Source organism: Puma concolor, chromosome D4 (assembly GCF_028749965.1).
Source record: "Puma concolor isolate L17-30 chromosome D4, mPumCon1.1.hap2, whole genome shotgun sequence".
Classification (NCBI taxonomy): Eukaryota; Metazoa; Chordata; class Mammalia; order Carnivora; family Felidae; genus Puma; species Puma concolor.
In genome coordinates this window covers 75,041,284-75,056,889 of record NC_141679.1, presented here as the reverse complement: position 1 = coordinate 75,056,889, position 15,606 = coordinate 75,041,284, and the positions used below count along the sequence as shown (strand labels likewise).

The 15,606-nt window shown below is 56.1% G+C and overlaps 1 protein-coding gene across 9 annotated transcripts in view; it reads right to left on the bottom strand.

Annotated features, from left to right (window-relative positions):
* COL27A1 (collagen type XXVII alpha 1 chain) overlaps window positions 1-15,606 on the bottom strand; it is a 140,830-nt gene that overhangs the window by 25,678 nt on the left and 99,546 nt on the right. For 6 of the 9 annotated variants that reach the window (XM_086683806.1, XM_086683804.1, XM_086683805.1 and 3 more), the window contains 11 exons: window positions 15,311-15,355; window positions 15,183-15,227; window positions 14,868-14,921; window positions 13,744-13,797; window positions 12,796-12,849; window positions 11,909-11,989; window positions 11,469-11,522; window positions 9,543-9,596; window positions 5,250-5,357; window positions 604-657; window positions 366-473 (listed from right to left, as the gene is read on the bottom strand). In XM_086683806.1, coding sequence (XP_086539932.1) covers window positions 366-473; window positions 604-657; window positions 5,250-5,357; window positions 9,543-9,596; window positions 11,469-11,522; window positions 11,909-11,989; window positions 12,796-12,849; window positions 13,744-13,797; window positions 14,868-14,921; window positions 15,183-15,227; window positions 15,311-15,355 — 711 coding nt within the window. The remainder of the gene's footprint in view (window positions 1-365; window positions 474-603; window positions 658-5,249; window positions 5,358-9,542; window positions 9,597-11,468; window positions 11,523-11,908; window positions 11,990-12,795; window positions 12,850-13,743; window positions 13,798-14,867; window positions 14,922-15,182; window positions 15,228-15,310; window positions 15,356-15,606) is intronic. The other 3 variants (XM_086683811.1, XM_086683812.1, XM_086683810.1) reach the window with 2 other exon arrangements.

Below are 15,606 nucleotides of genomic sequence, written 5' to 3'. Positions count from 1 at the left end.
GGATTCGTAGCACCTTCACCCTGATCCTCATGGAGCTATTTCCAGTGGGAAAACTCCTTCTTCCTAAAAAACACTCACGAGGGGCTGGTCCCCTCTCCCTCTCCTAAAATGGGGCTTGTTAATCTGGGTCTGTGAAGGACTTCAGAAGACCCACCACCCCCTCAAACTGAAAGAGACACTTGGTGCTGTGGGTACTTTTGCAGGGAGAGAGGCTGCGGGTTCTGCGGGTTCCCAAAGGGATCCATGATTCAAAAGAAGCGGCCAGGACAAGGGGTCGAGCTGGCGATACCTCTCTTTCTGCCCTTGGCCCCCCTCTGCTCTGTGCCTCAGCCCACCCCACCCCACCCCACCCAGAGGGTTCTCACCGTTGGTCCCAGGCTGCCCCGGGACCCTTTAGGGCCTGGGGTGCCAGGGGGTCCAGGGTCTCCAGGGACGCCCATCTCACCCAGCTGTCCTTGGTAGCCCTTGGCACCCTGCAGTGGAAGGAGAGACAGGCTGTCACCAGGCCCCATAGGGAGGTGGAGAGAGACGAGAGAGACATGGGGCAGGGCGAGGGGAGGAGGGACTGGGGAGGTCACGGCCCCAGGAAGCATGGCATGCCACCTTGGCTCCTGTCCGGCCCTTCTCGCCTTGCCTCCCTGGTTTTCCTTCAGGACCCTGAGGGGAGAAGGAGGGAAAGAAAAGGGTGAGAAATACGGAAGATTAGCGCACTAGCTCCGAGGGCAGCCTGCTGGGTTCAAAACTTACCCGTGCTCAATGCCCCTGTGACCTTGAGTGTGACCTAACTTCCCGTGATGGGAGGCTTTGTCTGCAAAGTGGGGACAGGGGTCCTATGTGCCTCAGAGCGCTGAGAATTCAACCTGCTCTCACTCACCAGGTGCGTGGCCCATATAAGCGCGGCATAAATCCTCATTTCATGGCGGCTGCTAGGCGCCCAGGCTGTCCCAACGGGAACAGCTCTCTGCACTCCCTTTGCCACGCACTGTTCCAGCCTCCCAGCCACGCTGAGTCTTGGGCCCGATCAAGGCCTCCTCCCACCTATGGTGACCTCTGGGCTTCCAGAAGGTGAAGGGACTTGCCCAGAACCCTGATTCAACTGTCGGTCTGTCTGAGTCCACATCCAGGGCTCAGGGTACCCACTGATGACACGAGGCATCTCATCTCTAAGATGCTGCGGCTCACTTCTGACAAGCTCTGGGGCCGTGTCCCACTGACAGGGTCTCCCTCCCTTGGGGGCTGGAGTTGGAGGGGATCGTCACAGTGGGGCATTGTGCGGGGGAAGGTCAGCTGCCTTCCCCCGCTCTCCCACTGGGGTACCCAGGCCACTCCCTCCAACAGGCCGCTGTGCCCCCTTCCCCCACAGGGCATCCCATAATGCAGCTCTGCCTCGCCCTGCCCTGGTCAGGGCCACACATTTCAGCAGGGTGATTGAGTGCGTGTAAGTGTGCATGTGTGAATATAAGAGAGGGAGAGAAGAGAATCCCAACCCTGAGCCACACTGGTTTGGGATGTAGGGGGTGGGGCAGGCAATGTTTCTGGTTTGGAAAGGACATCCTGACGGCCCACAGAAGACAGTTCTCTCAAGGCCCAAACCTCAAGGGGAGCTGGGAAAAAAAAACACCTACGTTCTTGGCAAACACTAAAGAGCTAGTTTGATTCAATCCCTATGGCTGCATTAACAGAGGTGCTTGCTACAGGATGAGGGAGATGATGGTCCCACCTCGGAATAGGAGTAGGTACTGACTAACTGTGATGGAGGAAGGGCAGGAAGACAGGATCTTAGAGGAACCAGGAAACACATGGGCTAACCCAGAGGGACTGGATTTCTGTCTGCAGATTTCTGCAGCTTCCCTGAGGCAGCAGCAACTGTGTTCTCTGGGGTGGTCAGTGGACAGAAGTTACAAGGAGGCTGGCTTTGATTTAGTACAAGGGAGAGATGTCTGCTCAAAAGACAAAACATGGCAAAAGTGTACTGGAGATGTCCAGTCCCTAAAGGAAGTGCCGTTCAGCCCACTCTGGGGCCCTCAGGAAGGAGGGAATGGTGATCCTGAAAGGACAGACTGTCCTGTATTCTGGTGCTTAAAGCCTCATGCGATCCTGGACAACTCCCTTTCCTTCTGTGTGCCTCAGTTTCCCGACTTCTTTTTTTTTTAATGTTTATTTATTTTTGAGAGAGAGACAGAGCATGAGCGGGGTAGGGGCAGAGAGAGAGAGGGAGACACAGAATCCAAAGCAGGTTCTAGGCTCTGAGCTGTCAGCACAGAGCCCGATGCGGGGCTCGAACTCACGGACCCGGAGATCATGACCTGAGCCGAAGTCGGACCCTTAACTGACTAGGCTGCCCAGACGTCCCTCAGTTTCTCCACTTCTAATATAAAGGTCTTGAACTAGCTTTTGCACTGTCTACTCTGGTGGCCCCTTGCCACACAGGGCTACTGAACACTTGAAATGTGGCTACCAGGACAGAGGAACCAAATTCTTAATTCAATTTAAGTTTAATTGATTTAAAATTAAAGTTGACCATTCAGTTATTATAAAACTTGTAGGTATGTTTGGAATCACTTGGGGATATGAATCTACATTTTCAGCTGTATAGTTCATGGAATCTAAATACAGATCAAGTATTTCTAATGAAATCTAGCATCCTAACTGAGATGTGCTGTAAGAGTAAATTACACATCAGATTTCGTAGATTTAGTACAAAAAAAAAAAAGAATGCAAAATGCCTTACTAATGATTTTTATATTGATTATATGTTGAAAATGTTACCATTTTAGATATATCGAGCTCAATAAAATAGACTATTAAAATTTATTTCACCCACTTCTTTTTACATTTTTAAAATGTGAGTACTAAAAAATTTTAAATTACACATGTAGCTTGCTTCTGTTTCTACCGGACGGCACTGTGTTAGCAACGTCAAGGTCTTTTGCTCCTCCAAAAATAAAATAGTAACAACCATCATGGCTTCAACCAGGGGCCAGGCGCTGTGTCCGTATTTCGCATCATACCTCATGCAATTCTGGCCACAGGGTTGGGAGGAAGGGATTCTTTGTTCCATTTGAGAGCCAAAGGAATGGGCTCGGTGACATGAAGGTGTTTTCCACAGGCCACCTAGCCAGGTTGGAATGGAACGCAGATCTTCAGTGTCTGGGGCACCGCTGTCCCAGGATGGTCATATTTGGGAAATTGTGAAATCATGGTACAGGGGCTGGTGGAATTTGTCAACACACTGAGGTGATTGCTTTGGCTGATCTCTTGTCAGGAGGAGAAATGAGTCAGCACTGAAGAATTCAGCACAGGGCCAGGATGCCGGGAGTCTCCCCCAGGACAGGGCGGCCGGCCACTTGTTCTGACGGGCCCTCTCCAGCTGGGAGCATCCCTCATGGTGTGGGAAACCCTGAGTAAGGGCTGGAGCAGCCAGTGGGGTGAGGCTGTGGGGCCAGAATGAAGACTTTTGCTGGGCCCCCATCCATGTAGATATATTTCTGGAAAGGCTCTGATGGCTCATAAAAGTCTATTTTTAAATACTCCACTGTTTCCTGGCCAGAGTGGGAGATACTTGTCCCGCAGCCCTGATGCCAAAGAGACTCAAATACAAGCCTCTCACCACCTCCGTCACCCAGCACGCACTCAGTCTGGCCCCAGTGAACCTCTCTCCAGCTCCCGTATATGAAAATTGGTAGAGACAGCAAAATATGGACACGAACGCTGCTACCACCACCAGCACCACCACCGTCTGTCCCCATCACTGTGGCCACTGTCACCACCACTGCCACTGCTGCCACTGCCATCACCATCACCAATATCGCCACCATCATCACCGCCTCCACCATCATCCTCACCATCACCACCATCATCGTCACCATCATCCTCACCATCATCACCATCCTCACCATCTCCACCATTATCATTACCATCATCCTAACCATCTCCACCACCACCACCATCATCACCATCTCCACTATCATCACCTCCACCATCACCACCATCTCCACCATCACCATCACCATCATCATAACCATCACCACCATCACCATCATCACCATCTCCACCATCATCACCACCATCACCACCACCTCCACCATCACCATCATCATTACCACCATCATCCTTACCATCATCACCATCATCACCATCTTCACCATCATCACCATCTCCACCATCATCATCACTACCATCATCCTAACCATCTCCATCATCTCCACCATCATCATCATTTCCACTACCATCACCAATCTGTACCACCATCACCACCACCATCATCATCACCATCTCCACCATCATCACTATCACCATCATCCTAACCATCTCCACCACCACCACCATCATCACTGTCACCATCTCCACCACCATCATGTCCACTACCATCACCACAATCTCTACCACCATCACCACCGCCATCATCATCACCATCTCCGCCATCATCACCACCATCACCAATACCATCACCACTGTGACCATCATCAACACCTGCACCCAACCATCAATATACTACCACTATCATGACCACAACCAGCAGCTTCCAAATTCTTTCCTCTTCCAAATTCTTAAAGATGATATTTATTTTCTGGCACATAATATAAAGCACTTTCTTTTCCAAAGTTTCATTGACTCTTTAAATAAGAAGGCCAAGGCTCGTAGAGAGGCAGCAGTGATCTGCCTAAGGTCACCCAGATAGCGGGTGCTCGAGCCAGAACTTAACCTTTGGACTCTAGACCCAGGGCTATTTCTGCCACATGTCGCTGCCCATCCCACAACCATGATACTCAGAAGTTTGCTAAGAAAGAGCCTCTGGAATGTTGGAGCCTAAAGTGATCTCAGCACGCATTCCTTCCAAATCCATACCAAGCACGTGACCCAGAGAGGGTGATGGCAAGTGAAGAGTCACACAGCAAGCTCCTAGTGGAGAATCTTGGCTGATGCCCCTCCTGCTAAATCCTCCCTGCTAAATCCAGTGTGGCTGAATGTGGGATAAGGCCCGCAGGGCTGGACTTGTGGAGGGTGTGGAAGCCAGACTGAAGAGTGTGAGGTGACAGTCTGAGGGCTGGCCATGGGAGGGCTAGGCGAGGGAGGGACATGGTCAGCTTGGTTCTCTGGGAAGCTCCCAGGTGGAGGAAGGATACAGGGGAAGGCCTTCAAGGGACTGCTATCAAAAGGCCTCCCCTCCTGTCCAACTGCCTGAGCAGGCTCGAGTCGTGTCCCCCCGCAGAAGCCCCAAGTGCTGGCATGCAGTCACACATACTCACCCGGACGCCAGTGATGCCAGGGGGCCCGGGGGGCCCATCCTCGCCCTTCAGTCCCTCCTGACCCTTGTCACCACGTTCACCATCAGGCCCGGGGTCACCCCTGTCCCCCTAGGTTGAAGGCGAATGGGGAGGGGAGAGAGAGAGAGACAGAAGATATTAGTCACTAAGCCCAACAGAAGCGCTAAACCTCAGGGCTCCGTTCGGATGTCCACAGCCAAGAAGCCCTTGGAGTCCCCTGATTGTTCCCGGAGCCACCAAAAGGGTCAGGTGGCATGGCCTGGCTGGCACAGGGAATACCCCTGCCATGGTGCCTGGGCCAGTGAGGAGGCAGCCCAGAGGGAACACAGAACCCTGACCACTCCCGCCCCAAGGAGTTCACAGGAAGGGGGTGGCTTTGGGAGCCTCGACTATGTCTCCCCAACAGGGACACACTGGGAGGACAAGAGTCTTAAGACGCTGAAGGACATTTTTATAAAGGAAAACAGCTCACCCGATCCTGACCCTCAGAACTAGCTCCATTTTTCTGAGTTGCATTTTCAGCACTTGCTTACACGAAAACAGTTTACAGTAACAATAATAAGGAACAGGTCACGGTTTCCATTGTTAGTCCTGGGCTCGGACTGGTGGGACAGCTGTGGCAAAGCCATGAGGCTACTTAGCAGTCCAGTCTATGCAGCTTTAAAGGCATAACCCAACTACACTGCACGGTTCCATCTCCTTTGTTTTGTGTTTTTGCTGTCTGACTCTACCGTGAGCACCGTCTCCCATCGCTGACTGCTCGGCCCTCACTCTCGCCGGCTGCAGAGCACGGATTGAGTCCAGGGGACGACAGTTAGCACTCGCACGGCACTTGCCCAGGATCTGTGCCAGGCCAGGTCCCCCCGGGCAGAGCAGGTGTGAGGGGTGCAGCACGGGCCGTGGCCACAGAGGAGCAGGGTGGCGCCTGTCAGAAGGCCACCCCCATCACGGCTCGCAGGCCCGGCGGGGGCTCGTGGCCGGTCTGCAAGGGGCTGAGCTGAGACTGTGCAGAGAGACCGTGGGAAAGGGTATGAAGTCATGGACAGGAGGGTGGGGGAGCAGGCTGGGAGAAGGGGAGCATGTCTTGGCCAGCTCTGCTCTCCAGCACCACACTTCGCAGGGAACACTGATAAACTGGTGTGGGTCCGGGAGAAAGATCAGGGTGCAGAGGGCATGAAGCCGGAGACTGGGAACAGGTCTGCTGAGAGCGTATCCTTCAGGATGGACCTACTGGGGCCCGGGGCCTGGGCTCTGGGCAGAGGAGGCTGGTACAGGGGCCTGTTGGGGAAATTTCTAGCCCAGCTGAGGTGGGGGGTACTTCCCAATGGGGAGGAGTCCAGAGATGAATGGCATGGATAAGGGAGGGAGGCTCCAAGCTGAGGTGTGGGCCAGTGCAGAGCAGATCTGGGCACCAGGAGAGGGCTGGACAGGTTGGTTTCTGAGATCCCTGCCCACTGAGATTCTCAGGCTCCGAGCCAAGCCCGGCATAGAGACGGGGTGCTTCCCAGATGACTCCTGCAGACTCCAGCCCCAGGGCTCCCCTTCTGGCTTGTCATCTCTGGCCACCTGCTCTCCTAGCTCTCCGAGGCAGACAGCCTGTTCCAGGTGGCCAGGCTTGTTTACAGAGAGGGGCCTCAACCTGAGTTCTACAGGGGCTCTGGCTCCAGGGACTACCCAGAGCCCCACATCCCAGGCTCCCACACAGCAGGGGTGGTGTCCTGGTGGACCCCCTACAGAATGGGTCTGGGGGGTCCTGGAGAATCCTAGAGTCCTAGGACATCCGCCAATGCTCAGAAGAGCCTTACAAGATGTCTAACTCAACCTTCTTGATTTACACATGGGGAAACTGAGGCCCAGAGAGAGGAGACTTCCCATTAGCACATGTGAGTCAGTGGCAGAGCACGGGTGAGACCCTAGGGTTCTGGTTCTTTCCAATTCCAAGGTTCTCTGCGCAGGGGACAATACTTCCCTCCCCCCTGGGGTTATGTTGCTTAAATTCAAATCTTGCTGCTACCTCTCAACAGCGATGTGACCCGGGGCAAGTTTCCTCATTTGTTAATTTTTTTTAACATTTATTCATTTTTGATAGAGAGAGACAGAGTGCGAGCGAGCAGGGGAGGGCCAGAGAGAGAGGGAGACACAGAATTGGAAGCAGGCTCCAGGCTCCGACCTGTCGGCCCAGAGCCTGACGCGGGGTTTGAACCCATGAACTGTGAGATCATGACCCAGTCTGAATTCGGACGCTTAACCGGCTGAGCCACCCAGTTGCCCCAAGTTTCTTCACTTGTAAAATAAGCAGCAAAGGGTCACTATGAGGATTGAAAGAGCTAATCCACGCGAGTAGCTTAGCAAGGTGTCTGGTGCGTGCATGCTGGATAAAGGTTAGCTCTACTAGGAGGCATCACCACCACCATCTGCTGGTCAGCAAACTCAAAAGAGATAATCAGCGTAAAAGCGCTCTATATAAACTATTGAGTGCTGTGCGTGTCCGAGAGGTTAGTTTCACCACGAAGGTGACTCTTAGACAAAACACCATAAAGACACCAGATGGTCTCCAGGGATTGTGTGAGGACCAGGGAAGATACTGTGCACCTGAGCAACTACTCGGGCCCAAGGTCTACGGTAGAACTGGCTTTGAAAGGGAGTGAAAGAGGAAGAAGCCAGGACCAGGAGCCGAGATAAGAGCAGAAAAGACTGTGTGAGGCACCCACCCCTCCAAGCCCCCACTCTCCTCCCACCTCAGCAAGATCCCAAGGAGAAGAAAGGTGGCTGTCCAGAAGTGGGAGAGGCCCTCGCATTGTGCCTCAGTTTCCTCATCTGTCAAGTGGGTGGGTGACGAATCTAGCCCCCAGGTACCTGGGAGGACTGAATGGGTTCACTCATGTAAAGGCGTCAAGGCAGTTGGTGCAAGCACATGGTGAGTACACAGAGCATCTCAGCCAGAATGTTCCTCAGTGTCCCCGCAGTTCAAGCGGACATTTGGCAAAGGGTGTGGGGGGGGCTCTCGGGTGGCTCCGGGTCTCCCCGGCCAGGACCTGGCTGTATCCTAGGATGCAGCCGCGTTGGAGAGGAGAGAAGGCTGCTGGATGGCAGACAGGGGGCGCTCTCAGCCTTGCAAGAAAAACCAGAGGCAGAAGCAGAGCCAGCCAGGGGCCACATCATCGTCATCGAGGTTTCCTGGTAGATGGGGAGGCCCAGGACCCAGGGCAATTACGGGGACAGGGCAGTGGGAGTGGAGGTCTGGAGATGGGCTGCTTATGCGAGGTCACATGAGAGTAAATGGCTGACAAAGGGCAGCCTGGGATGTGGCACTTGGGACCCTGGGCTAGGGAGCTGAGTCACAGTGTGACAGATCAGCCCTGGGAAAAGCCCACCTCCTATGCCAGGGCAGGGCCAGGGCTGGCAGCCAGGGACAGGCCTGGGCTAGAGGTGGCGCTGGTAAGTCAGAGAGTGGTGCCAGCCTGCCCTGGGGTTCAGGGGAGCCCTGGCACCTCCTGAAAGTGCCAGCCTCTGTGGCTGACAGAGGAATCTCCGGGATGCAGCGGGGCAGAGTTAGGCCTATACGCTTTGGTGCCAGTGAACCCTGGGTTTGAGTTTTGGATTCTCCACTCAGCCACAGACTCTGGATGAGTGTGCCTCTGCCTCCTTCTGAGCCTCAGTCTCTTCATCTTTAGATTGGGCGCATGGTGCAAAGAGGTAGCTGAGGCTTGGGTCTTGGCTGTGCGTCCTTGGGCAAGTTGCTTAACCTCCCTGAGCCTCAGTTTCCTCATTTAGAGACAGAACTGATCCCGGACCATTAACTGAGGTGTGACACGACACGAAGGGCTTAGTATAGTACCTGATACATATGTGACTAGTCCGCCATAAATAGTGGCTTACAGGTCATGGGTGGCGATTCTGATTTTCCTGATCTTTTAGGATGTTTGGAAGATCCCAGATATCAAAGCTGCTGGCCCTGGGCCGGGCACGGAGCAGGTGCTCAGGTACTACCCTTAACCAAGAGAAGCTGTTGTTTTGAGGAGAAGGGCAGCAGCGAGCAGCGGAAGGTGGGGAGGGTTCCTAGGCCCCCGTCCAAGCGGGGCAGGAGGCTGCTGCAGTGCTGGACAGCGCTGCCTTCAATAGGAGCCAGAGGTCTGCTCTCAGAGCTTTATGGGAACACAGTGCTTCTGAGAGAAAACTTAGGTCTGGGATGGGAGGGTAGTGGGGGCAGAGGTAGAAGGCACTTCCAGAACACCTCCTCCTGCCCCCCAGACCCTACAGCAGAAGGATGCTTACCTTCAGCCCGTCAGGCCCTGCAGGGCCACCGTCACCCTCAAGGCCCGGCTCTCCCTGCAAAGGGTGGTGGGGAAAGATGAGGAGACATTACTGGGGAGGGGGCCCCATGTGCTTTTACTTCCTCCCCCTCCCTGGGGCAGGACCCCAACCCTGTCTCCAGGCAGTAGGGCCCTGGCATGCCTGGCACAGAGCAGGTGCCCGGTAAACGGTGGCTGAATTAGTGAGCGAGCAGGGGGGTTGAGGCACCCTCTTCAGAAAGGAGGAGCAGCCCCCAAGCCACAGCCTGCTCTATCTGCAGGGTTGGTCAGGTGGGGGCGACAGGAGGTCCTGAGTTGCAGTGTCCAAGTTGGCTGGCCGGACTGGGAGGCGGTGCTTGCCCAGGGCTTCGAGAAAGGCTTCGATGCCACCCGGACCTCAGTCCCCCAACTAGGCTTCCCATTCACCGGCAGCGTGACCACGAGCAAACTACCTAGCCCCCCACGGGCACCTGTCTTCTCCCCTGAGAATTGGGCTGATACCCCTTCCTTTAAGGGCTCCTGTAAGGCACAGTATAAGCACCCCACAAACGCCAGCCACTAGGTACGTTATTTCTGGAACTGGAGCGAGCTCTCATGGAACTCCTCGGTGGAATCCCATTTCTCAGATGAGGACAGCCAGGCCAAACTTAAGACTTTTTTTCTTTTTTTCTTTTTGCCAGCAAGTCTGGGAAGGATACCAAGCCCCGGAATCCACATCTGGCCCTCGGCTAGATTCTCTGCCTGCAGTCCCAGCTCCAGAGATGCCCCTGGACTTTTCAGTTCTCCAAACGGCCGTCACAGGTGTTTGGGTCTCTCTTTGCTTTCAGAGCTCATAGCCGTTCAGCACCTTCTGAGGAGCCTCAGAAGTCGTCAGATGCAGGGATGGCAAAGGCGTGACAGGCGCGCAGACTAATGGATTCACCAGGACGTGGGCCCATGAGGACAAGGCCTCCGGTCACTCACTGCTCTGTTCCCAGTGCTCTGAGAGATTCTCTTCCCTACTGCGCCTACGTGGAGCCTCGGGATCCTTCTCAACATGGCACTCCCAGAAAACTGCACTGATCAGTCTTCGTTGACACACGAGCGCTGCCATCTCACGGCTTCAGGCTCCACACTCATCGTCTCCCGCCCCGTGGTCTTTCTCGCTCTTTCTATGTCCCAACTCAATTTGTGGAGCCTCTGTTAACTCAGGGCAGGGGGGAGCAAGAGGCAATGGAAAAACGGGAAAGGTGAGAAATGAGGGGGGGCTTGGGCTGGGCCTGGTGTCCCCACGAACTGAGGCCCACACTAACTCCCCCTCCCTGCCGGACTCCACATTCTGCAGCCATCAGGTGCTAGGGGATGCCTGCTTTGTACCCCTCCCGGTACCCCAGGCCACATTCAGGCAGAGACCTTGTAAACTGGGCACAGAGCATAGAGAGGTAGACAGAGAGGCATCCCAATGCTTCACAGAGAAAGAAAAGCTTTGTGGGTTTCTTCCAGTAAAGGGGAAGGTCACCTTCCATGGAACAGTTTTCAGGGATGAAAAACAGGTGTTTTTCAGTAAAAGTGCTTGCAGGTCAGTAAGTTTGGGGGCCCTGGATGAATCCAAAAGGAACCAGTTTCTTGGCTGCAGGCCTTCTCAGAGCCTTGAAAATGCTACTGCTGATACGTAAGAGGGAACACGGAGCATGCAGTGAGTCTCAGACGCTTTGACCGCTTTGACCACTTTGACCACAGAACCCTTTTCTTCGAAGAGTGCCTCTACAGGGTGGAAATGCTGGCCCACCAAGAGAGATAGATGGGATGAGGCTGAAGGGATTCAGGGTCTCCTTCTCCCTGAGGCTCGGGGAGGTTGAGTGAAGCCCTTCCCCCCACCCAAGCGCCCCTCAGGTGGCTTTCCAGGGAGAATGAATTTGCTTCGACTTACCCGCTGCCCAATGAGGCCCTGCTCCCCAGGGGTGCCCAGAGGCCCAAGGTCACCCTAGGAGAAGCCAAACACAAGTCCATGGGGGTGGGTGGGGCCAGTCCCAGCCCTGACTTCACCCTCCAGTTCTCACCAGCTCAGATTTGGGTGGGGAGCTGGGGAAGCACCTTCTTCCGAGGACCAAAGCGAAATTGTAAAATGCCAACCAGAGCCTCCGCTCCACGGTCGCCCTGGCCACGTCAGGACCGCCACGGCCACCACCACCATCAGGCTCACGTGGACACGGCACTGTTCTAACTGCCTTTTTATTTCCCATGTGATCCCTCACCGCGACCCTGCCAGGAAAGGTGTCTTCTTTTCCGGAGGAAGACACTGCAGACCGTGGGGTGACAGAACTAGCCCGAGCCCATGAGGCTAATAAGTGACAGATTCAGGATCCAAACCTGGGTAGTTAGGCTCCAGGGAGGATCGGATGCAGGGACGGTAACTCTGTGGCTGCCCACCTTCTTTGCTCCCCTGAGAGCCTTGGAGAGAAACCCAAAGGAGGAAGAGGCCCTACATGAGCCAGAATAATGTCCCCTGCCCCCCAGAAGATGACCGTGTGGGCATGTGCGCACTAGTCTCCCTCCGTGCTGATGCCCCAAGGGCCCAAGGAGGAGGGGCTCTGAGCCCCCAGCCCTGCCCCCACCAGAAGGATCCCATTTCTGTCTGTTTTATATACGGGGTGGTTTTCTGCATTGTTCACGCAAAGGATTCTAGAACTAAGTCAACAACCAAAGTCCCAAGCCTGGTCCAACTCCCTCCGAATGGCAGGGAGGCTCAGGCACGGACAGGGAGGGGGTGTCCGCCTCTAGTCCCACAGACCCTTGCGGGCTCCCCCAGGCCCTGCCTAACAAGGCCCTCAGGCTGTCAGCATCACTCATCAGCCCCGGGGCCTGCGTAGGGAGCCGCATCCTCTCCCACAGCAGAGAGGGGAGAGGGCCCTCCCCAGAGCCCAGGTATCAATGGGCGCCTGTTTCCCGGCAGGTAATGAGGGGCACGGGTGCTGAGATACAGATAGTATCGTGGGAGGCCAGGAGGTGCGGCTGCCCCAGCGTGGGGCAGGTGCCAGAGAAAACACCACCGGGCAGGGGGCAGGGGGCAGGGGCAGGGGCTCCCGGCCAGCTGGGCCCTCCACTGTGGCCATAGCCAGGACCCGCTCCCCGGCCAGGAGCACAGAGAACTCATTATCCCGGCACAAGAAAGGCCCGTTTCTCTTCCGTGGGGAGGACGTGGCCGCCAGCTGGGCGCTGGTTTCAACAAGTCACTTTTCTCTTTCATCCTGCCTTACCTTCATCCCGGCTTCCCCAGGAAGGCCCGGCTCTCCTACTGCACCGGGAGGCCCCTGCAAAAAAATGCCATCGGTCCCTCCTACAGCAAGGGCTGGCCTCTGGTTGTAAGGGAGGAGATAACTTAAGCAGGCCCAGAGAGGGCAAGGAACGTGCCTGAGGTCACACAGCATGAGACACAGAGTTGGGAGCAGGCTGCAGCCTTCTCGGAGCTGGGAGCTGGGATCATAGCGAGGGTGGTGGTTGGGCCCAGGGTGCTGAGCCTCGGGGCTCCCCTGAGGCTGCTGGAGCCCTCTCCTTCCCCACGAGTGTGGTTTACCACATTAGGAGCCCCTTGGCAAGCACAGGGAGGAAAATTTCAGGATTCACATAACAACAGGGGAAGAAGCCAATAAAGGCTGTGTTCAGGGCTGACTGATCCCAGTCCTTCCCTCCAAAGCTGGGCGGGATGACTAAGGTGGGGAGGGGTCTGAGTTACCATCATGGGGATGGCCACCGCCCCTGCACGAACCCAATGCCGTGGTTCAGTTTTCTCTGGATAAGGCAGAGGTGTCAGAGGCCCCATGGGAGCCCTCTGCTGCATGGCCTCAAGAGGGCTCTCTCTGCAGTCAAACCTCAGTGCCGAGGTGAAGTCCCAGCAGGGGTGGGGTGCGGCATCGTTGTTTTCCCCGGTGCCACAGAAGAGGCACTGCCAACCCCCGTGAGGGCCCCGGGACCCCTGCAGGCCAGGCACACAGCAGCCCCTGGGACAGGGAGCCCAGCCCCTCCCCTTATGCCTAAGGTGGATCTGCCCTTCCTGCCAGGGTGCCTAACCTTCACTTTCTGTGGGACACAGGACATGACCATCCCCCTCCCAGGCCAGGCCGGGGACCCCCTGAGGAGGAGGGCTTCGAGGGGCTGATGTCTCCCCAGCAACGTCCTGGGACAAACAAGGGGCCCTGAGCACTCACCTGAGGTCCCATCTCTCCAGGAGGGCCAAGTGGTCCCTGGGGTCCCTGAGGGCCCTGGAAGACAGACAGACACACAACAGTTTCGAGACGGCAGCCTGGGCCCTCTGGAGGGGCGGATGAGGGAGAGGATCCATAGAATCTGGGACTCTGCGGCCCACACCCCCCACAGCCTGTGTCTACAGCTCCCCCCTCCCTATTGGTCTCCTGCCACCCCTCTATCGCCTGCACTCTCTCCTGTTCCTCCCCCTCAAATTCAGAGGGCCCTCCCCTACTCAGAAACCTTCCAGCTCTCCAAGCAGACTTGCTCACTCCATTCCCTCTGCCTGGACACCTCCCACCTGGGCCCCACCTCTAGAAACCCCCACCCTGCTCCTGCTCAATTCAGTGTTCAAAATGGCGTCTCTTGGGCCTCAAGATGTGGGACTGTAGCATGGCTCTGGGGGGCAGAAGCCTCCCGTGCTCCCCCTGCCCCAGGCAGGGAACCCTCCTCCTGCACCTCTCGAGACCATCCTCTCCTGTCCCTCCCCAGCAGTACAATTCCACTGCCTCCTTGTGGGGCACCCTGACACTTGGGCTGTTCTCCAAACCCATCCTTCCAGGGAGACCTCCTAAAGGGTCACCTCGGTTTCAAATCACTCATTGTCTCCTGTGGCCCTTGGGAGCAAGAGCAAGCTCTCCCCACGGCTTGAAGCGACCGGCCCCTGTGACCCCTGTCTCCCCGATGTCCGATGTCCAGACCCTACAGTTCCATCCTTCCCCACTTGGTGACCTCAAGTACTCTGTTCCCTCAGCTTTAGTCTGTGCTGAGCACTCTGTACATGTTACCGGTTCATTTTCACAACAGGATGGCAAGGTAAGGACAATTTATTCCCATCTCACTTGCAAGAAAACTAGGCTGGAGGACAAGAGTGCTTAGACTCAAGCCCAGAGCTCCTGAGCTCCCTGGCCAGCGCTCACTCTCTCTACCCTCCGAGGCCTGTCCCATCAGGGTAGCAGGGCCCTGGTACTGTCTCCCTCCAGCCTCCTTCTTATATGACCACATCCCACACTCCCAGAGGTGGCCCATCTGAGACCAGCCTGCCGGGGGGCAAAGAGGCAAAAGAGGGGGGCAAGAGGGCACTTACCGGTTCTCCTGGGAGGCCCTTGGTGCCCGGAGGGCCTGAGGGACCCGGGATGCCCTGCAGAGAGGGACAGAGGTGACTTAGTCCCTTCGCGGCTGTAAGCCTTCACCACGTGTGATGGTCCGACCCCTACCCTCCACCAAGTGACAGATGGGGACACTGAGTCTCAGGGGAAAGAGGCAGGCTGGAGGGTCGTCCGTGTAGACAGAGCAGGCAGCTAGAGCCTGTGGGGTTTCCACAGCAGGATGGGAATTTGGCTGACGTGGCTATAATCTCCCAGCAAAGCCCCACGGAATTTCCAGAACTGGTGTCACTTACCGGGAAGCCTCGCACTCCCGAGTGCCCTCGCTCACCGGCCGCACCCTGGAAACGCATTTGGGGTCATTAGAGGCACAGATCACAAAGCAGGGAGCGGGGAGGGGGCTGGCGGCCTTGGCCTGACGTACCTGTTGCCCGGGCTGGCCCGGTCTGCCCTGAGGTCCTGAAGGGCCCTGCCGAAACAGCGTGTGAAGGTGGGACAGGGTGCTGGGGGGTACCGCTCGCGGACACAGGACCCACACCCCATGGCAGATGGAAGGAACCGGTGTAATCATCCACCCCTCTCTCCACCATGCAGGTGGGAAACTGAGGCCCGGTAAGGGGAGTGGCTCGCCATAGTCACCAGCTGCTCTGGAGAACCAGGGAGCCTTTGCTCCTGCTGGGAGTAGAAGCATCTCGACTCTTGGGGGCCCTAGAGGGGGCC